The 25,586-nt window shown below is 32.6% G+C and overlaps 3 protein-coding genes and 1 pseudogene across 4 annotated transcripts; 2 read left to right on the top strand and 2 right to left on the bottom strand.

Annotated features, from left to right (window-relative positions):
• Nucleotides 1–256: 256 nt before the first annotated feature.
• On the top strand, nt 257–8,382 carry LOC131850856 (uncharacterized). The gene is made up of 3 exons (XM_059201233.1): nt 257–402; nt 488–797; nt 7,550–8,382. Exons 1-3 carry the CDS (start codon nt 257–259, stop codon nt 8,351–8,353), a joined length of 1,260 nt encoding a protein of 419 aa, XP_059057216.1. The 3' UTR covers nt 8,354–8,382.
• On the bottom strand, nt 6,501–9,232 carry LOC131850858 (uncharacterized; annotated as a pseudogene).
• A 4,608-nt stretch (nt 9,233–13,840) lies between these two features.
• Nucleotides 13,841–22,175, top strand: LOC131850852 (protein Daple). 2 transcript variants are annotated; one of them, XM_059201226.1, is made up of 7 exons: nt 13,841–14,067; nt 15,355–15,771; nt 16,950–17,233; nt 17,310–17,480; nt 17,587–17,803; nt 17,877–20,481; nt 20,729–22,175. In XM_059201226.1, exons 1-7 carry the CDS (start codon nt 14,011–14,013, stop codon nt 21,085–21,087), a joined length of 4,110 nt encoding a protein of 1,369 aa, XP_059057209.1. In that variant the 5' UTR covers nt 13,841–14,010; the 3' UTR covers nt 21,088–22,175. The 2 variants fall into 2 exon arrangements, with proteins under 2 accessions (XP_059057209.1, XP_059057210.1); XM_059201227.1 differs by lacking the exon at nt 13,841–14,067 and having other exon boundaries at nt 15,745–15,771; nt 16,984–17,233.
• A 1,037-nt stretch (nt 22,176–23,212) lies between these two features.
• LOC131850850 (threonine aspartase 1) lies at nt 23,213–25,586 on the bottom strand. The gene is made up of 4 exons (XM_059201223.1): nt 25,076–25,586; nt 24,767–24,895; nt 23,880–24,694; nt 23,213–23,566 (listed from the first exon to the last, which is right to left on the bottom strand). Exons 1-4 carry the CDS (start codon nt 25,101–25,103, stop codon nt 23,423–23,425), a joined length of 1,116 nt encoding a protein of 371 aa, XP_059057206.1. The 5' UTR covers nt 25,104–25,586; the 3' UTR covers nt 23,213–23,422.

The raw sequence follows: 25,586 nt of genomic DNA, 5'->3' as shown, positions 1-25,586 counted from the left end.
ATATAATAAATTAATATAACGTCATATGTCACATTTATTTAGTTTATCACAGATAATTTCTAATTACATTACACAGATATCATGTAGTCGGATGGAAATCGCTGAAAGTAATTGGTAATGTCAGCCTGTCAGCCGCTTTCCCTGCCACTCGCTCTGCCGAAAATATTGTCGCGTCAGTGTCGACAGGAGTCAACGCGAGTGAGTGTCGTTTACACTCAGCCCTCATTCATACTTATTTAACCGGCGACTCGCAAAGATGGCGGACGTCGAGGTTGTTGCGGCAACAGCTGCATGTCTGCTTAGTGTAATGAATTATTTAAACGTTGTGAAAAGAAATAAAAAAAAAAGACGCTATCGTCAAAGAAGGTGGTGGATGAAAAAAAATCATCTGAATCGAACGACGTAAGTACTACTATAGAACTTCTTATAACTACACTTTTGATATTAGTTTAAGATATGAATGATGAATATTATATTTTTGTTACAGAAACAGCATGAATAGTTTTATGGAGTTGACTTCCGAAGATGCTGGCGAGTTTTCTAACTTTTGCAGAATGTCACCTGCTGATTTTGAATTCTTGTTACATAAAATTGGACCTATGATTCAAAAACAGCAAACCAGACTGCGAATGCCCATACCAGCAAAGATACGTTTGGCATTAACATTACGATATTTAGCAACAGGGGATAGTTATAAAAGTCTCCACTACTTATTCAAGGTTTCTACACCAGCCATTTCGTTAATTATTCCTGAAGTATGCAAAGCTATCAACTATGTTCTTAAGGACCAAATTAAGGTAAGTAACACAAGTTATAATTTTAACTTGATTAGAAATATGTTTTGTTTATTATTCTACGGCATTTACTTGGATACCACTATAGTTACTCTGTTAAAATGAGAAGTTCAGAGGTAACTTTCCTCACAGGGGCAGCAAAAATCAAGTAAATACGAATACAGGAGTGTATTAAGGGTATATGATTTACGAAAACGGTGAGAGCACCCCTATTTCTATTCAATATAAAAACACAAGTACGGATAATAGAATAGAAATAGAAAATCATTTATTCAAATAAACTTACATTGAAGCACTTTTGTATAGTAATAACATTTTTTTTTTAATCTACCGCTCATTCGGAATGCTGTCTCATCACAAGAAGAACAAGCAAGAGACTTGTGTGTTGCTCTTTTAAATAATTTATTCTTACTTACAATTTAAGTTTAAGTGTGTGAATACAAACCACCGATTAGCACTAATTCAATGAAATAATAAAATAGAAAAAAAATTTAATATACAACAACTGATTAAACAATTAATAAGAGAAAATAAGTCATAGTGATTAGAGCAGACCAGTCCACACAAGCAGCACCCGTTCACGAGTATGACGTATTTATGAGCCAGCCACCACTACGCTCGACCATATTTTAGGGAGCCCAATGACCCGGCCCACCACGCCGCTACAATTTTAGTGAGCATGACTACTCAAAACACCAGACCACGTCATAGACCTGATGGTTTTTTTATTTTTGATAATGGAATAGTGCACCCGCCTGCGCTTACGGTTTACGCTGGCGGGGCACCAGTGAAGGATGATAAGATGAGCATGAGGTCAGGTCAGTTAGCCAATCGTAATTTACCAGGAATTTATCGCGATTGTTTCCAGGGGGAACCGCGTGGAGGTCAACCTGACAGGGTGCATTGCTAGTAATGGTATTATGAGTCCTCATTACTAACAATCCCCTCCCCCCATCTGATGGTTATATTATGCACATTTCACATAAGAATGCATGCGGCAATCAATACAAAAACCGCTACGCTTTCATATTTCTAAAATAATTGGATCAAGAAAGCAATGAGATAAACAAATTATAACGTTGTATGCTAATAAACTAGTTATTTACTTGATATGTTGTCGTCTATGAATTCGTCTATCCTGTAATAGGCTTTCTTACACAAAAATTGTTTAATATAAGATTTGAATTGCCTCTCTGTCAGATTTAGTGCAGATTCTGGCAGTTTATTATAAAATCTTACGCAATTACCATAGAATGAATTACTGACTTTGTGCAAACGGCATTTAGGTAAAATTAGCTTATTGAGCTTATTGAGATGAGTATACCATCAACATTGAGTGCGGGATTTGGACTCCCAGCGATAGAAAAACTGCAAGGGAGTAGCAACTTCGATACATGGAAGTTTAATGTGGAATGTATTTTAGTTCATGATGATCTATGGCAGTGTGTAGAAGAAGTACCTAACCCTGAACGCACGTACTCAAATTTCTGTATTGATTGAAAACCATTGCAAAGTACATGTTCGAAAAGCAACGAGTACATTTCAAACGTGGAACAATTTAAAAGCAGCATATGAGGATAAAGGCGTTAATAATAGGCGCAGACTACTATCAAAACTAGTAGGCCTGAAGCTTAACATGTTTAATTCAATAACTGAATATGTTACTGAGCTTATGAGAGTATCGAATCAGTTAGCAGACCTTGGAAAGGAGGTTGACGATGAACTGTTGGCAGCCCTGATGCTACAATGTTTACCAGATAAATACACACCATTGATGTTGGCATTAGAGAATGCTAACACTGAATTAACTTCAGATTATGTAAAAACAAAACTTAAAATTGGATGACCACAAAGCAAGTACGAGTACAAGCTTTACAGTTTCAAATAATTCAGCATTAATAGCGAAACCGAAGAAATGTTTGTTCAGAGCAAACAAACGGAGAAAAAGAAAATAAAATATTTGCGAAGGTCCACATAAAACATGTGACTGTCCGGACAATCCGAGAGAAGCTAAAACTGCCCACACAATGACGGCATTAGCTTTAAAGCATCAACAATCTACATCAAGAGAACACGATGAGACATGGATCATAGATTCAGGAGCATCGACGCATATGAGTTCTAAAAGAAATTGTACGCATGACTATGTAGAGGCTAGTAATAAGGTAGAAATATTTTGCGCGGATGGAGGTAAGGTATATGGTGAAGGTTTTGGTGTGATGACGAATGAGTCGTTAAATATTCCTATTGGAGGTGTAATATATGTACCAAAGCTTGAATCAAACCTATTGAGTGTAAGTAGACTGGTCAAAAGCGACAAGGTTGTTGTTTTCTCAGAGAATGGCTGTAATATCTACAATAAGAATGAATGTATTGTGAAAGGTAAGACTTGGTTGGAAGGTGTACTTGATAGAGGTCTATACAAACTAAAACTTCTTCTAAGGAAAGCGCATTAGCGACTACACAAACCGGAGGCTTGGAGCTATAGCACAAAAGGTTAGCACATTTAGGAGTACGTAAACTTAAATTGCTAAGAGATAAAATGGCAACAGGGGTAAGTTTCAAGAATGCACCTACTTGTAATTTACAATGTGTAGCATGCCTGATGGGAAGCAAACAAGACAACCATTCGTTAAACATAATAAGGCCAGGCAAAAAACGAGAGCCAAAGAACTTCTAGATTTAGTTCACTCAGTTATTAGTGGTCCAATGACTAAGGAATCTATTGGAGGTTGTTGATGATGTAAAAGAGATAAATAGATTTGTTTAGATACTATATAACATTTATCGATGATTATTCTCGAAAAACTTTTGTATACTTTATTAAGCACAAGAGTGAAGCTTTATAGATTAAACTTGTTAAAACTTTTACAGAAACACAAACTGGTAAAAAATTAAAGGTCTTGAGAACAGACAATGGAAGAGAATATGTAAATAATCAAGTAGACGAGTATCTAAGGGAACATGGCTTTAAGTGTCAACTCACGAATGCGTATACACCTGAGCAAAACGGAGTTGCTGAGCGTACAATTCGTACTATAACAGAGAAGGCACGTGCGATGCTACAAGAAGCAGATCTCCCTACTCGTTTATGGGCGGAAGCGGTGAATATTGCAGTCTATTTAAAGAATAGAAGTCCAACAGTTGCAGTTAGAAATAAAACGCCTGAAGAGGTATGGACCGGCAGAAAAATTGACCTAAACCACCTAATAATTTTCAGATGTAGGGCCTTTGCACATATACCAGATGTCAAAAGGACAAAATGGCTTCCTAGAAGCAAATAAGTAATTTTTGTAGAATATTCCGAAGAATTAAAGGGATATAAATTATTCGACCTTTTAGCAGAAAATTGTTACGGATCCAGAGATGTTATATTTTTTGAAAATCAGTATTATTGTATAAACTCTGAAAGCAAAGAACAAAGATATACAACCGTCAACCTTGATAATGTTTCAAAGGAAACTGAACAACTCAATGAGAACATTCAACATGAAAAAGCAGTTCAGGAAGAGGATTTGCAAAGGAGTGATGGAAATCATATTGATGCAATCACGGAAACTGAGAATGTTGAATACGAAGTTGATCGGTGTAGGTACATCAGTTGAAGACAGTCTAAATGAAGAACCTTCTAATCGTATGTGGAGAAGCTGAGGTGCAAGAAAGGAGATATCCGACTCGAAAAAGAAAACCTATCCAATTTCCGGATTTCGTTACTTACCAAGCTATATCATAAAATGATTCACTTAATATTAGAGAGGCACTGTCTAGAAAAGATGCCAAGCTATGGAGAGACGCTATACAGGAAGAACTAGATGCACTAAAGAAGAACAAACCTTGGATCCTAGTGAAGCCTGACCAAGCGAGCAACATTGTTGATTCGAAATGGTTATTCCGAATCAAAAAGGAGGCGAGGAATAAAACTCGATACAAGGCTCGCTTAGTTGCCTGAGGGTTCAGTCAGAGCAAAGGCATCGATTATGATGAGACATTCTCCCCTGTAGTTCGACATAGCTTACTGAAACTGATAGCCTTGCCTGCACAAAATGGTCTACAGATAGATCTCATGGATGTCAAAACAGCTTTCTTAAATGGTAATCTCAATGAAGTTGTTTATATGAGACAACCACCAGGTTTTGAAGAAAAGGGTAAAGAGGATTATGTATGTCTATTAAAGAAATCTTTGTATGGTTTGAAGCAGGCACCACGTTCCTGTAACCTGAAGTTACATACCGAGCTAGAGAGCTTAAACTTCAAGCGCTGCAAGAATGAACCCTCTATATACAAGGAGAACAGAGGATTCTATTATCCTTATAGTATATTAGCTGTTCCCGCGACTTCGTCCGCGTGGAATTTAACTTTATTCTTCTAAACAAAGATTTTTTCTAAAATAAAATTAATCAAAATCGGTCCAGCTATTTCAAAGATTAGCCGGAACAAACAGACCGACAGACATACAGACAAAAATTGTAAAAAGTGGTTTTTTGGTGTATGTACCGTATTTATATTCATATGCATGTAGTAAAAAACTGTTATTTCAATATTACAAACAGACACTCCAATTTTATTTATATGTATAGATGTAGACTACATTCTTATCCTTTATAACAATTCGCAAGAAATGCAAAAAGTTAAAAGTGACTTGATGTTAAAATTCGAAATGAAGGATTTGGGAAAGGCGGAGTTGTTCTTGGGCATGAGGCTCAGACAAAAGAAAGGCCGCATTAAAATAGATCAGGAAGAGTATATTGAAAAACTCTTACGCAATTGAAATATAATAATAATACATAATATAATTACGCAAACGGATGGAAGACTGTAAACCATTTGCCACTCCAGCTGTTCCTGGTCAACATTTTATAAAACCAGACAATACATGCACATTGCCAGATGAAAAATTTCAATATAGGGAACTTATAAGTTCACTCATGTATCTTGCTGTATGTACAAGACCCGATATTGCACATGCACTGAATTTTATGAGTCAATTTTGCAATTCCTTTGAGGAAGTTCACTGAACAGCAACGAAGAGGTGCCTGAGATACCTTAAAGGTACGAAAAGTTTGGGACTCGTATATTGCAGGGTTGAACGAGGAACAGTTCAAGGTTTCTGTGACGCTGATCATGCACATGATCTAGTCGACAGAAAGTCCTATTCCGGAAATGTATTTAAGATGGCAAAAGGAGTCATTTCATGGCAAAGCACAAAACAAAGAAGTGTTGCCATATCAACCGCTGAGGCGGAATATGTCGTCTGTCAGAAGCTTCCAAGGAAGCTGTCTTTTTAAAACGTTTCCTAGAGGAACTCTTGGGTAAGGAAGAGCCACCCTTAACAATCCACTCAGATAGTTAATCTGCTATTGCGATAGCAAATAATCCAGGACACCATCAGCAAACCAAACATGTGGATGTACGTATCACTTTGTGCGAGAGACTCTAGAGAATAGAGTAATAGATTTGAAATATTTGTAGACAAAGTTAATGGTTGCTGATATTATGACAAAGGCAGTGGATAGAAGCAAGCATGAATTCTGTCGTAGTGAGATGGGTGTTGTGGATTAGTTTGTGTGTAAGACGATCGTGAGGAGTATGCTACTGAGAGAAAGTCTGAAGGCAACAATTGAGCAAGAGTGTTAGAACGAGGTTTGAATATTTAAAAAGAGTGTGTTTTTTCATCTTAGCTGTCGTCGTATTGATGTATCCATATACTTAATCTATATTATGTATATTGTATTAAATGTCTTTTTATATTATTTCATATTTTATCGTGATTAGAAATATATTTTGTTTATCTTATTCTACGTTGTTTACTTGGACACCACTATAGTTACTCTGTTAAAGTGAGAAATTCAGATGTAACTTCCCTCACAAAAATTATGTTTTATTGTATTAAATTGCATTGATATAATCAAAACTACACGGCGTATCACATCACTAATCAAATTAAACAATGTAAATGAAAATAACAATAGAATTCAATTCTGGGAAGCATTCCAGTAGGCTCTTTCAATAACTTTCATTTCGTGAGGTGTAACACTTCATTCCGGGAATCTGAGCTGTACTCTTGGTTCCAAGACGTATTGTGTTGATGAAGTTTGTGGCATCACATGGCTTGGAGAAGCTGAAATTTCATTCATTTCTAGGCTTATTTCTGGAATACTGATTTCTACTGATGAGTCAGACTGTACCGTTGGTTGCATGGTATAAACACGCTGAGATTGTTAAATCGGTGGGTTTGATGTGACTTGGTAATCTGAATACCGTAATTGCGATGACGTTAACGATAATTGATTTGAGAAGACACTTGATGGTCGATCAACTTAATGATCGATGGTCGGATAAGGATTTTGCAAAAGTAATCCATCTATTTGGTCCATAATTGTTCCCCGTATTGACTCGGGATATTTTCGTAATTTTGTAGCTAAGAGTTTCGCATAAAAATCACACTCGTCTTCATTCTTTTCTTTTGTATAATTTCTTTTATCTTTTAGCACTTGGTTCAAAGTGTCTAAAGTCTGAGATATTTTATTTTGAGCCTCATCTATGTCACCGCTTGGTCTTTTTTTGACTTTGTTGGGCCTTTTATATACTGGTGTTGGTGATGCTCCTGCCTGTGTTGATGAAAAAACTAACTGTGACGGCGAACTGATTTGCTGGTGTGATGGTGATTGAAGTAACGGTTCGACATCTGGAGATTGTGCCCCATGTTCAGTATGAGAATTCTGAAAATTTAAACAACTAATTTTTTTCTGTTTCAGTTACCACAAACACCAGCGGAATGGTTATCTATAGAAGAGGGATTTAGCAGGAAATTTCCTCGATGTGTCGGAGCTATAGATGGAAAGCATATTATAATTAAATATCCACCAGACAGTGGCTCACAATATTACAACTATAAGCATACATATAGCATCATACTAATGGCTCTAGTTGACGCTGAATACCGTTTTATTTTTGCTGATATTGGTGGCCAGGGACGCATTAGTGATGGAGGAATTTTTCAAAACTGTTTACTCTGGCAAAAAATTGACGCAGGAACTATTAATTTGCCACCAGACGCGCCCTTACCTGGAAGAGAAATTGATGTACCCTATGTATTTCTTGGTGATGGAGCTTTTGCTTTACATAAACATATAATGAAACCCTTTCCTAGTAATCATAATTTAAACACAATGGAACGCACTTTTAATAACAAATTTTCAAGTTCTCGTGTCATTGTAGAAAATGTCTACGGTATTTTAACAACTGCATTTCGAATATTTAGAAAACCAATCGAGATCGATATAGAGAACGTACCAACAGTCACAATGACCTGTATTTTATTACATAATTTTTTAAAAAACAGTAGAACCTCTTGTAATATTTACGCTCCCCCGGGAACTTTTGATTCCGTAGTTGACGGAGTAAATATTGATGGCTCTTGGAGACAAAATCAAACCAACTCAGACAATTTAGCTATTAGGCCAATAGCAAATGTACCAATACGCTCATCTAGAAACATTAGTGAAATTCGAAATGAATTTGCGTATTATTTTAATAATTTGAATACAGAATATAACTAAATAGTAGTAATATGTAAGCTGTAATAACCACCCAATAAAAATGATTAATAAATTATAGCAAGTGTTTTAATATTTGAATGAAATTACCTTTTGTTCCATGTTCATTGTTTCTTCCACGTCATACAGTGTGCCTAAAAATCTTTCCATAGTTTCAAAAGGAAACCATATTGGCTGGAACACATCATCAGCGCCTGCTCCCGAATGTATGGACGCTTTCTTTTTCTTTAAGAGTGGTCGAAATGTAGCCATAAGCGATTTCTTCTTCCATTTTAGCTCTTTTATTGGGGTATTGTCCATTTGAGTACTGATGCGATTCCACGCATCGTGTACTTTATGCTTCATTTTATGATTTTTATTACGTGGATCCCATATTATTCCCTCACTTTTGTAAAACTCCAAAAACTATATTAAGTTTTCATTACTCCACTCTAGTAGTGGTGGTGGCGTAGGCATAGTTAATGCTGACGTGAACACAATGGGACAGAAAAAAGCAACACGTTTTTCCGCTTAAAACGCCGGGCGACAACTGAGCGAGAGGGCTGGATGTAAACACACGCTGCCACTTGCGCTGCCAGTCCTTTGACTCGCACACGAAAAACCGACAATCGAGCGAGCGCCGGGCAGCACGAGTGGTAGCGCCAATAGCATGGGATGTATCGTGTTTACACTCTCGCGCTGCTGACTTCCGTGGTCACTTCCTTTCCCACTCGGGCTGAGTGTTAATTGAGCTTAACAGATCGATCATATTGCAAACTTTTTCTAACTTATTTCTGTAATGCTTAATCGGATGTAGTCAATAGTGATGGATAGGTCCCTCGCTAGTATATATTTTTTTTAAAGTATTACTTGGTCTGGGTGGCTACTATGACCGAATGAGAAACAATCCTTACGCAGGGCAGTTCAAAAGCAGGCCGCTATAAGGAGCTCGTAGGTACTAGTTCGCTTCCAGATCCGTGGGCTAATTATGTAACTTCGTTCGCAACGATTTTCGTATGTAACGTAGTGAAAATGACGTCATCTGTCAATAATGCGATCATATAGACGCCATTTGACGCTGTCAACTAGCATTGCAACGTAAACGCAACTTTACATATCGATAAAAATTATTTCTATCGAATGTCGATTTAGTAACCTCGTTGCAACGTCACGTAATCGCTATTTTGCCGAAATGACAGCGTGGAATTGAAACGGTTTTTACATTATGAGAAACAATTTAGAAGGTGTTTCTTTTGGTTACAATCTTTAAAATATCAGCATTAGCAGCAATATTTATCTTGTTTTGGTAATTTTCAGTATTACATATATTTTTATTATATTAAATATTACGTAGAAAGTCGTGAAAAGGTTTTAAATTTATTAAAATGGGAAAATTGTCACGACTCACAACATGACATCAGTGTTGCCAATTCGTTATTTTATTTTCGTCCCAAATCACGTAGAATGTTGTATTATCTAGAGTAAATGTTTAAGAGGCCTTTCACATTTTTTGGCCTAAAAGCAGTGTCTTTGGGGTTCTGGTTCTAAGAAATTAAGAGTCGGATATACATTTTGATTCCTGAATTATATAGATAGATATCTAATCTTAAAAACAACATCTTTGAAATGTTAATTTTCTCTTTGTTAGTCTTCCTAATTTCTAAAATAGTTTATTCAAAAACGCTAAATGACAGAAGTTTGGGGTCGTCGTTCATTAATAAACAAACATAAATTGATATGATATTTGTACTAAAACTTGATAATTACTTTATAAATTGAGACAGCATCGTCCTTTTTTTCATTTTCAACTTAAATATCTAAAAAATTGATCATAATGAAACCCGAAATTTCAACAAAACTTTGCCATAATCATTTCTAATTTTCTCATAAATACAACGAAATTTTTGCATAAAAAAAACATAATAATAAAGTTAATATACTTGTAAATTAGAAATATAAAAAAAATATATAAGTTTCTAAGAAAAAAATAAACAATAATAATAATTTAAAGTTGTATAAATTCCGTTGCGCCAAAAGTAAATTCTCAGTGCTGCGCTAGCGCTCGTCGAGGTAGGACCTATGCTATTTTTTACAACACCGCTAAGATAAGACATTCGTCAGTGAACATTAGTATAGAGCGACTAAACCATTTTGATAATTTAAGTAATATTTAATTAATTTTGCTAATATATACTTATTTCTACGAATATTAATTTAAAGTTGTTGTTAAATATATATATACATATATATATATAATAATAATATTTATTTTAGCATGCCAAGACAAAAGTACAGTTATGCTACAAATAAAACCTACCTACCCTGCTGGACTATGAAAAGCACAAGAGCATGGTATTTCGTCACACTAATGGCAATTAATTGTTAAAATTAAAAAAGAGAACATTTTAGTATTTTTAAAAATAACGCTTATCTGAGAGAAAAATGTAAACCAATTTTACTCTATGTTTATTTTGTAGTTTTTTTCTAAATTAAAATAGGGTTATTGTTCATAAAAATACCATTATTATTTTTACGTACATTTGTCTTGTGTTATATAGTGTATATCATCTAGTATGCAATGTGGATTGTAAATAAATTACCAAATTATATATAAATTATATTCCTTAATGTTTAGAGATATTTTATCCAATTTTATTTTATTTTACACAATACAGATATTTCTAAATTGCAGCTATTCTGTTATTATACTCGTTGGACTTTCATTACTGTACAGTTATGTCAAATAATTATGCGTGTTTGGGTGAAAAGTCAACAACATTATAAATGTTTTTATTTAGAGACTAGCTTTTAGCTCGCGGCTTCGCCCGCGTGAATATGGGATATATAGGTTATCGCGCGTTTAAAGATCCGTGTACAGTATTGGGACGTTATATATAAACCTTCCTCTTGAGTCTATCTATTCTGTCTATTAAATAACAACGAATCAAAATCTTCGTAGTTTTTTAAGATCAAAACATACATAGATCTATTACATGTGTAGATGATATTTTAACCGGAAATTGAAGCCGTTAAAATGGTATTGGCAGATCAGTTGGAATCATCGGTATTCTTGGTATATAAGCTGGTTGCCCAGCTAACGTACCGGTTATAATGGTCTACAATTAAATTGTCTTTCAATTCTTTAGTAAGCAATATATCCAATGGGACGCCATTGCACATGTTCGGCGGGCTTAAATTTCATGACTGGATCATGCTTTTGAGAAATTCCTTCCTCAAGTTTGAGCATTTAGTGTGGGAAATCACTATCTGTGCTTCCATAAAAATGAGCTCTCAAATTTGTCAGTAGTTTTAAACTTTCAATTAAAGTCCATAAGGGAGACGATGTTAATGACACAGAGAGTCTTTCAGAAATCTCCAGCAAAAGTATAAAAGTAATCCCGCCAATGAGAGCAGAGGTGTTTCTAAGGTCTTTTAAGGTTCTGTCCAAAATCTCTATAGCTCATGGTGATTTCATTACATATAATCAATGAGGCGTCTTATAATAATTTATAAAAAGGTTTGACATTAACAATTAATTATTTATCAAGAATCAAGAATCGGCCAACCAAGAACGAGAAGCTGCAATATCAGCCAATATCATGCGGCGACGTCAATGATGCAGGAACAGCAATGATAGCAGTTGAAGCTTTTTTTTTACAACTTAGAATGGCAAACAAGCTGACGGCTCTCCTGATGGAAAGGGGTAACCGTCGCCTATATACATGAGCAGTACCTGCCATGTTCATATCAGCACATTGTTTCCCTCATGCGTTGCCATTCCTGAAAACTCGGGTGTTATTCCCCTGTACCTTGTAAATTCACTACCATATATATACACTGGTAGTCTATATAGATAGATATACATATACACAGATAGTATACCCTGAGAAAGGTCATAGACTACTTTATAGTGCGAAAAAAGTATTGTAAGGGATTAAAAGCGGAGATGAAAGAAACAAAGAAACTTTTTTAGGTTATAATCTAAATATATTTCCTTTATTTGGTCAATTTCATTATACCACGCTAACGAAGTCGCGGACACACCTAATATACATATAAGGATGGGACCTTTAAATCAAAACAAAGCCTTGAAAACACAACTATTATATATAAATAAAATAATTATTTGCTAAGTATAATATTTAGAACAAGTGAATATGGCAATAATGTATCCGACTCTTATAATAAATTATATTGTATCTATTAATAAATAAACTGAATTAATATGTAAGAAGAATTAATTAGTAAATTTATGTTATAGTAATTTCATCTTCCTGTCCTTATCCCAATTATTTGTTACTCATATTACTTAAGGTTTTGGCTTTTAGTTGTACAATCGGCCAGCATCCTGACATCAACCCTCTAGGAATAATATAATAAAAAAATATGGTCATTATTAGCACTTTGATAATTAAGATAAATAACGTTATTTAAAAAAATCCAATAAGTAGTCTCAGTTAAGTAGAAACATATCACATTATTAATTAAAATATTACAAGGATCAAAATGGTTCATACTAAATCCACACCGATTGAGCTACACGGTTATTTGCGTCTGTGTGCGTGTATTGCTGTGTGTGTGCGTAAATCCATGCGATTAAACCTAAAGTTGAGCGGCATCATTTTGTAATAGTCCTCTTAATAAAAAATTAGGGTTGATTATGATATTAATATAATTAAAAAACTATTTCAATGAATACGGTGCTCTGTGAACGGAATACAACGTTTATGATGCTCTGTGATTTGTTTAAAGTAAATAAATTTATTTGTTTAAAGTTTTTACAATTATGTACAAATTTAAAAAGATGTGCCCATATCATTTTAAATTTATATGGATACCTACGTACTTACCTAGGTATCTATAGCAGAAAAGAAAATTTAATTTGTGGGTTAGATTAATATTATTAATGATTATAAATAGTTTGTATAAAATATGCTTTTATATTCAAAATTATTAACCTTATTTTTTCATTAGAATAGAATAGACTTTCTTTATTTTATTTTATTAAATGTCTATTAATAAAATTAAAATAAAAGAACAAGTGAACGCTGCAGTATATTTTGTAATTTTTGAACGCAATAAAAATTGTTTCAAATCAACCAACTAGTGTAACAACCCAATAAATTAAAATGTATCCCTCTAAAGGTATAAGCTATCTAATGTACTGACTTTTTAAATTGGTCGGATTAACAATATTCCGCTGCAACTTCATAGTAATGTTTTATCGATAGAAATGATTTATGTTGCGGTCATTCGACCTTACTTGATCGCATTTTTTAAATTGAAATGATTTCATATTGCATCACAACTTCAACAGAAACAATTTCATATCGTGTTACATAATTAGCCCACAGATGACTATTGAAATAGAGACAGAATCATAAGGGAGTAACACAAAAACTTGCATAAGTGTGTCAGTAATTAATCCAACTGTATGTCAATACGTCATTCTAACTATAAATGTCATTATATATTGTCATTTTAATTTTCTGAGTTGTCTTGTCTCGTACTAGTACTAGTGGTTGTGTGTTTAGTTTTTATAAGTCGTATTTTCTTTGTGTTTTGCAGATGTTAATACAAATACATTGTCAGTTCGATTTTATATTGTGGATTTCTTTAATACCATGTGTTTCGGGCAAAATCGAGGAAGTAGCTTTCATTCATCCTAACACTCCACGATAATGGCTGCGTCTGCTACAGAAATAGAGGATTTCTTAAGCGGGCCCCTAGTTTCGTGGGTGAGTGATCAGCGATCCGTGCATCTGTTTTTATTACAATACTTCCAATGTTAGAATGAGGCGTGAGACAAACTTACGAAGCCGTTCCGTATGAATGAACGTGTGAATTTAGTATAAGTAATATTTGTTTATGCCAATGAAAAAACTAGCCATGCCATTTTTATATACGTTTGAATTTACTTTTGCAATTTCCCATTAGTTATTATCTCGCAGCTTTAGGACATATTGATTGGAATACAAAGTATCCCAAGTCTCCATGCTAAATTGAATGTGTAAGCCAAATTTCATAATAATTGAACTGTTAAGACTTAGCCTTAGACTAAACTTGCACCAGGAGCTAACAGTCAAATAAATTTTTATTTAGGATAATTACTGTTTCTGAATGATCTCTTTTTATTATATTAATATTAAATTTCAGTAGGGTATGAATGTCAGGGTTTTTATAATTAAAATACAGTTTTCTTAAAAATAGAGATTAATATTTATTGATCTAAATAAACACTATTGCTTACAAGACTGATGTACAAGATGTCTAACTGTTGAAATGAATTGGGTAAACATTACATCAGAGAAATATTCACATAACAACATTATCATAATTTACACTATGTGAGAACATGAGAATATCCAGTTATATCATGTGCATTTTTTTAAGAGAATATTTATAGTAATGAAAATTATTTTGGGTTAAATTATTATTACCTACTATTACTTAGATATTGTAAATACCTTATAGCCTTCAGTTTTAATATAATAAATTAATAATATAATATCTTAAATAAATATGTGATAAAGATAATGTAATTGTAAAAGTTCTGATATAGGTTTAGAAAACAGCTTGACATGCAAATTATTCTATATTCTAATGTTCTTTACATATTCATGTTATTTCTATGCACATAACTTATTTCAAGCACAACATGTTCAAACTTTATATTTGCTTCATATACATTTGTTAGATATCAAACAAATGTATGAATGGAAATAAAATTAATTGATATAAACAAATTATTTTATAATTGAATGATTTCACCTTTTTGTTATCAAATTATATGTATAATTGTATTAACTGAAATATATTTAATATTATATACACAGTTATGCAGAAAAAAATATTTCTGCTACTTTCATATGGCCATTCTCTATGATAGTACTGTTTGTAATTAATCTTATTAATCATTTGATCTTATTGTATAATATTTACTATAATAGGTGCTTATTATTAAATTATTGTATAATTGTTATATATATTAATTAAGTTCATTGTTGACTCATTGTATTTTTCAGTTAAAATCATGCCTACCAAACCCAGATGCAATTACAGAATATTCAACCCTCTTTAATGGCGATGTTTTACACCAAGTATACCTTCAAATTGATCCTGAACCGTCATATCACATTACTAAGTTGGCAGGGCTGGAGGACCAAGCTCTGTTATTGGGAAGGGTAAAAAATTTTGATGCCATTGTGAAAAATGTGAAGGCATTGTATGAAGAGGAACTGGGTATGACACTTCTGGTAGTTCCAGAATGTATATGTTTGGGCAAGGCTCCAGAGACTAGGGAAGGATTAGAAAATATGAAGTTGTTAATACTTCTATTACTTGGTGCCGCTGTCCAGTGCCCTATTAAAGAATTATTTATTACACGAATAAAAGAGTTGGATGTAGATTTGCAGCACAACATTGTGGAATGTATTAAACAAGTATGTAAATGATTTGTAAATATAATTTACATTAACATTTCGTTGACTGGGAATACAAACTATGTCCTCACAGACTTGTAATTGAAAATGAAAGGAAACATTCAAAATAAACTATTTGATTATTGAAATACATAAAACAAGTGAAATGAGTAGTTAACACATCAAGGGTTATCAAAATTTGGATATAAAAAAGTTACTTTGCACTGGTTCAGCAAAGTGCAAATAAACAGGAAAGAGAAATTACAATACTAATAACTATTGTAATAACTACTAAAAATTTTTACAATATAGTATTTCTTTGGTTACTGTGTATTATTGGGTTCTGGGGGTCACCACTCATGAGGTGGATGGACTGACATCTGTTTTTCAGTAGTATTCCAGGATAGTATTTTTTTCCATATAATGTAAATGATGCATGATTGAATAAACTTGTAGTATGGTGGTATCACCTCACCATTGTGACATTATCACTACATACTACACTATACTATCTATTATGTATCTATCATTATCACTATCACTACATAATATATTATGTAGTTTTATAATAGTATTTAGGTAGTGAGTATACTGGTGAAATAATTGTACATTAGTAGGTTTATATGGCAGTGTGCTACATGGCTTATTAGTAATGCATACATTTGATGCGGAGTCAGAATGTTAACTGACTTTACACTGCACTTAAATCTATGCTATGTGGAGAGGTACTAATGGAAACAAATATTACAAGTGTAGGGACAAACTTATATTACATAATTTTATTTTGTGGTGGACAAAAATGAATGAACGTCAAAACACCTTATGATGGTATCACCAGTCAATTATATTATATATTTTTCATCACTGACTATAGATAGAAATTATTTTAAATCATAAAACCTTTTACATTGCTATCTCTCATACTGAGCAGCTGAGCCATGGAATTTATTTACTGCTCTAATTTTAACTAGTTGCTTCCTACTACTTTTCCTATTTAGTTTGGGTCCCTGTGAGAAATATACAATTATCATACCATAGAGACATAATTAGTAAGAAAACTATTATTTATGCACAAGATAAAACTGTACAGCGAAATTCTGTACAGGCATGAAATGGCTTTTTGAGTAACTGTATAAGTTTTATAAAAAATATACCTTACTATATCAATTACAATTGGTGTTTCCTATATTTCTTCATAGGTAACAGACATGCAAACCGTTGTTTTGACTCCAGACGCAATAGATCTATTCCAGTCTCCAACAATGTTCAATCATATGCGGCGTCTGGCTAAAGAACGAGATCATTACTTATTAAATTGGGCTTCTTTAGTGCTGAATGAAGGATTATGTGAAACTGATAATGAGAATAAAAATGGTAAAAGTCGGTCTACGCAGAATATTAATCAGAGTAATGGAGAAAGTCAACACCTGGCTGTAGAGTTAGCAGACTGGAAAGCGCGGTTACGAAAGCAAAGACAAGAATTGTAAGTATAAAAAAATGTGCTTATAGAAGCTTCTGTCAAACAATGATATAATACTGATTAATTTCGAATGTTTTAGAGAAGAGAAGTCGGAGCAATTATCAGAATGTCGTGAGGAATTAGAACACACGAAATTAGTATTGACAAAGTTGCGCACGGACAGTCAAGAGTGGTTTAACGAAGCTAGAAAATCTTCGGCATATAGAGATGAAGTTGATGCTCTCCGTGAGAAAGCTGATCGCTGTGACAGGTACAATTTTAACTTTTTATAATTTCTCACTTTCATGTTTAGTATACAATAATAGTAAATTTGGTTTTAAATATTATTATACTTTTATATTATTATTAATATGCAGATTGGAACAAGAAATTCAACGTTATCGCGATCGTCTTGCTGACGCGGAATACTACAAAACAAGGGTATCGGAATTACGGGAAGATAACAAAGCTCTAATGGAGACAAGAGACGCTTTAGAGGAACAGCTTCAAAGAGCTAGAAAGAGAGCAGATCAGTGTTTATCATTAGAAGCAGCCATGATAAAGCTAAAAAGAGAAGCGAATGATATAGCATTGGTAAATTAGTATTTATTATTGTAAATTGTGTTAATTTGTCAGAAATATGTAATAAAATAGTATTTTTTTTTAGGAAAGAGATGCGGATCAGCAGAAGATTCAAGAGTTGATTGAGGAAAACAATCATCTGCAATATATTACAAAATCAGTTCTTAGTGAAAGCAACAACAGTAATTTAGACACGGATAACGAATGTGAAAGTACATTGGAATCAGGCGAAAATAGTTTGTCTGAACAATTAACAAGCAATGCTCAAGCGAGAGCTTTAAAACTAGAATTAGAAAATAAACGATTATTATCAACAATTGACAATTTGAGGGAGCAATCATTTTTGGAAAGTAGTGATAAAATGTTAGAACTGGAAAAAGAAAAGAAGAGGTTGAGTTTAAAATGCGATCAATTACAGGAAAATTGTAACAGGTTTATGCAACAAAATTCTGATTTAGAGGATGTTTTCAAAAATGCTTTAGAAGAGAATAGAAAACTGCAAGACTCATTAGATAGTCAAAAAGTATTCATAGATAGGCAAGCTATTGACAGAGATTCTGAGAAAAATAAATTACAAGACTTTGAAAAACATTTAGAGTCTTTAACCAAAGACAAACAACGAATTCAAATGTTATGTGATTCTATACAAAGACGAGCAGATGATCTAGAAAAAACGCTCGATTCGAGAACGAAGGAACTAAATATTGTAAAACCAGAAGCTGAGAAAGTAACCGCACTTATAATACAAACGGAAGAACTTAAAACGAAATTAACTTACAGTGAGAAAGAATCGCATGGCTTTCAAAGAGAAGTAAACAAATTAAGAGAAGCAACTGAAGAAAAACATGTCCTACTTGATAATTTAACAACTGAAATAGAATTAAAGAAAAAGGAGATTGAAAGGTTAAACAGAGAATTAGAAATGAATCAAACAGTTATAATTAAATTACAAGATTCGGACCAAAAAGCACAAGAACTCAAATCACAAAAGAAAATGGATTCAGAGACCATACAAACTTTACAGAAAGACTTAATCAAAGAAAAAGTAAATTTTGATAGATTAAGGAATTGTATTGAAAAACTTGGTATTAATGTTTCCGAAATTATATGTAAAGAAGTTACTGTAGATGATCTATTAGAAAAGATTATAACAAATTCCGACCATGAGGCGTTAATATCTGAAATTGCCTCCAAAGTTAATTTAATGAAGTTAGTACCTTGCTGTTGTGATCATAAAGAAAAGTTAAATGTTGATGAAGATATAATAAATCCTCAAATTGAACAGTTATCATCAGATTTGGCGGTTCTTACAGCTTCTCTAGAGAACTGTAAAGCTGAGAATGCCAAACTAGAAGTTAATATAGCAACATTAAACTCACAAAACGGTTCTTTAATTTCTCAACAAATGACTTTACAACTTGCCAATAGTCAATTAGCAGCTGAAAAGGAAGAAATAATAAAACAACTTGATGTACTGAAAGATAAACAAGACAACCTTTTGAGAGATCAAGTGGCCTTACAAACTCTTCATGAACAATTAAATACAGAGTATGAAATGTTACTTAGTGAGAGAGAACCCGTGAAAATTACCGTCAGAGATTTAAAAACCGAAAATAGAGAATTAAAAGAAAAAAATGAAATTATAGAAAAGAAATTGTCAGATTATAAAATAGAACATGAAAATTTAAAAATAGAATCAAGAAATTTAACAAATTTGAGAGCAGAACATTCTAAACTGAAAGATGATTTTAGAAACCTGTTTACAGCAAGTGACAGGCTTAAAAATGAATATAGAAACATGCAGGAAGAATACAGAAATCTTAGGAGCGAAGTATCCCAACTAAAATTAAAAATTACTGAAATGTCAGGTGAACTGAATTCCAAACAAGAGATTATTACGAGTATGGAACTGGAAATAAATAAAACTAATCAACATTGTGAAATGCTAGTACAAATGAATAAAAGCTTAGACGCTGATAGACGGTCTTTAATGGATCATGTGTCCCAACTTTTGACACAATATCATGAATTGCTTGCACATTCTCTAAAGGATAAACAACATTACCATGAGGAAGAAAAAATGTTTGCTGATAGAGTAAATGCATTGTGTCGACAAAAAGAGAAGTTGGAAGAAAAAATTATGGAACATTACAAAAAACTCGATAATTGCACAACAAAAAGACGTGGTTTTGGTGCATCTTTTGTCAAAAGAGTGCGTAAGGCCGGCACAGATTTAATAAACAAAGTACCATCTAGAAATAATAAAAGAATTGAAGATGCAAGTCGATCAAAATCACAGTTAACATTAGCAGGTTCAGAATCTGGGGAATCTGATCCTGGTATTCAGGACGTAGAAAAAATATCAAAAATTTCAGACCAAGATCAGGGATCCTCCAATCCTAGTACTGAATCACCTAGGCATAGTTCAGAGTCCAGTTTCAGTAGACGATTTGATGACAAACTACTTAAAAAATCAGATAACATTGACATATCTGGATCTATTCCAAGTTTAGATTCTCGATTGACAAATGACACAAATTTTGTAAGGCGTCTCTCTACAACATCAATGCATAGCGGAGGCGGAGATGATGCTTTAATCAGAGCATCACTTAGAAGACGCCCTCATAAAACTGTATCTTCTCACAGGAACAGCTACCAGGGTTTGGAGGGTGATACAGGACTTCCAGCAGGTAAAAAATTAATTAACCATATTTAATAAAAATCATATCAAGATTAAAAAAATTTGTTAACTTAACAAAATTTTTTAGGTTTAGAAGTTCATAGAATTTATAGGGATAGTAAAATTGAAAACCAAGGCACTAGTATTCTATTTTTATTATCAGTTTTGCGGACTCACAGTAAAAAAGAACAAACGATAGGTTATCACCTGATTCTCCAATATTGCTATTAATCATCATTATTCTTTGTTTCTTGCAGTGTCATCTCCGTCACCGGTCTTTGGTACAGCTGGTACACGTCGTACCGTATATGTTGCTGACGACAACCCTGACGTAACAATAAATTCGAAACCTCAGAGTACACCGTTGAAAGATAATCCTACCTATCTGGTGTATAATCGTATTTCAACTGTAATAGGCGACGGAGCTTGTCAAAGTACCAATGATAGAGTTATTAATGATCACAATCGCTCAATGACAGATCATTCCCGTTCTGCTGTTGATGACAATAATCAAGAAAGAGAAGAGTTGCGACATGATAGAAGAACAGCCAGTCGCAATGAAAAATCGGATAATTCCAAGGAGTCCGCAATATGGTATGAATATGGTTGCGTATGATATTAATTGTTTAGTATGTAATTATAAGAAATAAGAAGCTATTTGAATGCATGAATGTGCAGACTGACGAGATGCCTTGAATTTAGATAACTTTACCATTTATGAAATCACGAAATGTGATTTGAATTTTGAATTGATATGGGTGTAGGATATTTATAGTGATTGAATAACTTCATGTCCAGATTACAGAAATATCCTTATCTAGGTCAAATATATATCTTAATCTGGATATTCATTTAAGTAATGACAGTATTAACTCTGCATTTAAATATTTTTCATCCATGAAATACCTACATATTTAGCTTTAAAATTTATTTCATTCCTTAATAAAAACAGAACAAATACATAGTAATATGTAAACTCCACTAACTAGCGTGTGTACTCATATCATAATGATTTTATTTAGAAGGCAAATATTTAAAAAAAATTTGAGGTACAAGTAAATTAATTATTACTCATAATTCTATCCCAGCTGCCTAATAATCAAATATGTTGTATATTTAATAAAATCCTAAAATGTATCATCTTATTTAAATATTTTAGTGCTAAATACTCTTTTGTGACAGCTCGAATTAGCTATAATTATTTTAATTAGTTATAGTAAAATCTCGTTATGATACGTAAAATTTAACAATACATATTTTTTAAATTAGCAAAGATAATAAACCTTTTGTATTTGTTATTTGAATTAATTTATGATAATTACTCGAATATGAGGCTACAAAAATGTAAATATGACAAAATGAGAAACTCCAATAAATCCATTGCAAAAAGTTGCATAATAAATGCAAAATTAATAATGTTACTTGCCTTGCCAGTGATTATGTGACTTATTTAGTTGTAAGTACTGTCTACCATTTTATGTTATATACATTAAATATATTTTTATACTTTAAAACATAATTTGTAGATGTACAAATTATTATATTGTATTATAATTGTTTATTTATTTATTAATGACCTTAGTTATACAATTTTACAACTATATTTTTAAGGTTCATTAATATGATTCCTTTATGTTAAAAATCCAGTTTTAATTTAGTGTAGTACAAAAATAAAATGATTTTGTCATATTATTAATTGTAATTATATTATGTGATAACTTTTACATGTATTTACTTAGATGCATAGACATAAGGTATAAAGCATAATTTATTAACTTTTCCCAAAATTAAGTAAGATTTTATTGCAATTTTCTTAATCTCCTGCTTGTATTTTCTATTTTACATTACCATGAGATATTACACAGCAGCATCTACTTCCATTTTTAAATAGAATGACTGTGGTCACTTGCTAACTTATTGAGGTACTTTAGTACATAATGAGAAGATACTTATGAAAATAAATTCTTGTATTATGGAATCGAAACCGCAACTAACAGAAAGTGAGTGTTAACTGGATGTTTCACTGTGCTGTTGTCAGTAATTATAAATCTAAATGTTATATTTGTTTTACTGGATATTTTTATCAATTCTGAACCAATTGTATGTAATGTTTTAGCCAAAGGTTTATTCCAGTGTTAGTTATGTAATACTTCTGTTTGCAGTGTAGTTAATTTTTATTTTGAGACAAAAATTCTTAATTTAAATTGTTGCTTGATCCTATAATATTCTGTAGTGCCTTGTAGAGATTAGAGATAAATTAGAGAATAGACCATGGACATCTCTGAATCAGTATTTTAATGACATTATGATGTCTTTACCTGTGAGGATGAAGTTATTTGTGATATAAATCTGTAAGTGCGATATACCTGGTGATAGCATGGTACGAATCCTTTTGACTGAATGAATAATATTCATAACAGAATCAGATGAAGATGTAAATATGTCATAAAAAGACGACTTTTGAAAAATTCAAACATCACATTAAACATTGGTACTAAAAATTTGGTGCTCTATCTTCCTCTCTTTTAGTTTTGTTTTTTCCTATATACAAAAAATATTTGTTAACTTATAACATGTAATTTTTTTTAAGCACATGTACTATAATTTAATATGCCTCTCACCGAATTTATATTTTAGCACAATACTGAAATACTGGACTTTTGGAAATAAAACTTTAAATCACATTTACTGAATGTTTTATTTTGAAGTTTACAATTAAAATTTATTTTGTATTGAATACAAATCCAATTTGAATTGCTACTTATTATTTATACTTCCATAAATAAAGATCGACAAAGAAGAGTTAGTCATACTATTTTACAAATATTAATAATATGAAAATGAACAAGAGAAAATAATATTCTAGTCTTATGATAATTAAAAGCACTCCATGTTCACAGGAAATGATGTAATTTTAATGTATCATAATACTTTTAAATAATAAAATTAAATTAAAGAGATCCATTACAATTGGGTGCAGTCTTGATTTCCCACTGTAAAACTGGACATGGTTGTATTGGCACTTTAAATGGACGTCCAGAGACAACTGCTTTTTGGCCTGGCTCGACTTTTGGAGGTAAATAAGATATTATACACTGAAATAAAAAAAAAACTTAATAAATTAAAGTTAAATTAAATTTTATATTATTATTTTATAAGCAGGTTGCTAAGTCATCTGTGATTTATAAACCTTAACTTTCCAAATAAATATATACAGTGTGCCTTTACATAGTCCCCATCTAAGCTTGTGTTGTGGGTACTAAATAATTATTAGGACTAAATAATATATTTAAATACTTTTTTAACATAGAAAACACAAAATTTTTGTATCATGCTAGGAATCAAACCACAATCTTCAGAACTAAGGTTAATATAAGGCTGCTATTATAGCTAAGAATTGTGATGTACCTTTGGTCTTTCATTTTGAGTAGACATATAACCAATGCACATTGTTTTAGTTGTGTGACCCCAAAGCAGTTCACCTTCACCAATATCTGAATCAAATCTTAAGGCCAGAGTACCGCCTAACCTTTCAGGAACATCCCATAAGAAGGGTGATTCTAAAAAATGTTCTTTGAAACATTTATCCAAACCTAAAATTGGAGAAGCTTCTAACAAACTCTCTGCAGTATTTTTAGCTAACTGAGTACGTATTAAATGTTCACCACATCCAGAGGTGCAAGCAGCTACTGAAGGCTTTTTATTGTCTCTACTCATTACTGCCCACACTCCACTTCCAAAAGATGCTGCTTGACCGACTCTCCCTTCATGCTTGAGTGAAACTCCACCTGAGCTGGCTCCAGATGCCACAACACCATTTGAATCAACACATATAGCTCCTACAGTATCCAATGGACTAAATTTTATATCATTTTGAAGGGAGTATCTCTTTAATTTTCTTTTACAGTGTTTATAATTTCGTAATGAACGAGCTGAGATCATTTTTTTATTTTCAACAATTCCTATACCCATTCTTTCTGCCCATAGTTGAGCTCCTTGTCCAGTGAGTATGCATGGAGGCACACGTCCGAGAGAAAGGTTATCACATTGTTTGATACAAAGATGTTTTGCTAATGTTATTGGATTCCACACATTAGATACTGCTCCACAAGCTCCAAAATGCAATGTTTGACCATTCATTAGAGAAGCATCACATTCCACTAGACCATCCCAACTTAAGTTGGAGCCAAAACCTGCATTGGTGAGTGGACTGTTTTCTAGTTCTGAAATAAGTTCATTAGATGTATTTAAGAACTTAAAAGAGTAAAACAACAAGATATGATGATGATAATAACCAATTATAGCTTTTTCCACTGCCTCAACTGCATGTCCACCATTCTTTAGTGTTTCCGCAGCTTTCCTACAAGCGTTATAGCAAGTTTTCTGGTATTCCTTTTTCAAAGAGTCACTGTGATAACCAGCTCCTGTTTAACAAATCATGTGTTAAATTTTTAGGCAGGAAAATGTGTCAAAATATTTTATTAAAGATAAATAAGACTTTAATGAAGAAATTTTAGTAAAAGCTTGTAAGTAAAGTAGTGGTTTCAGGTCTAGGGTGTAACAGAAATTTAGAGAAAAGTCTAATATATTTTATAGTTTTTTACCACAGTGAACGGCTATGAAACCGTTCATTATTATTTATTTATAAACTTCATAAAGCAAATTATCATAAGAGCAATGTAAAACATTAAACAAGACCGCAAATCACAAACGAAACAATTAATTACAAATTAATGATAAACAGACAGTGTGACCACATTCAAATAAGCAATTGTGCTAGTGAGCCCGCAATAGTGCTATAAATTAATTCCCAGAAAAGTTGTGCAGTTTTTTTTATACGAATATATTAATTTCGGGTTTATTACTATATCAAATTATTACATTTAATACTTATAGATGATGATGATGTATGTACCTTTATATGAAAATTGCAAAAATTGCTGTGGAAGTGAACGAAAAGATAATAGGGTGGGTACAGCCGATTACGATGGTAACCTAATAGAAAGATGTAATATGACATGTACCAAAAATAAAGAAAACCACAGTAACAAAATGGAAGAAGAATATAATAAGATTACAAATAGAAATGCTAGTGCAGGTACTGCATACCGTCCT

The sequence above is a fragment of the Achroia grisella genome, unplaced genomic scaffold (genome assembly GCF_030625045.1).
Source record: "Achroia grisella isolate CSIRO2021 unplaced genomic scaffold, CSIRO_AGI_Agris_v1 utg780, whole genome shotgun sequence".
NCBI classification, from domain to species: domain Eukaryota; kingdom Metazoa; phylum Arthropoda; class Insecta; order Lepidoptera; family Pyralidae; genus Achroia; species Achroia grisella.
The sequence above is the reverse complement of the archived record's forward strand: the minus strand, read 5'-3'. Positions and strand labels throughout refer to the sequence as shown.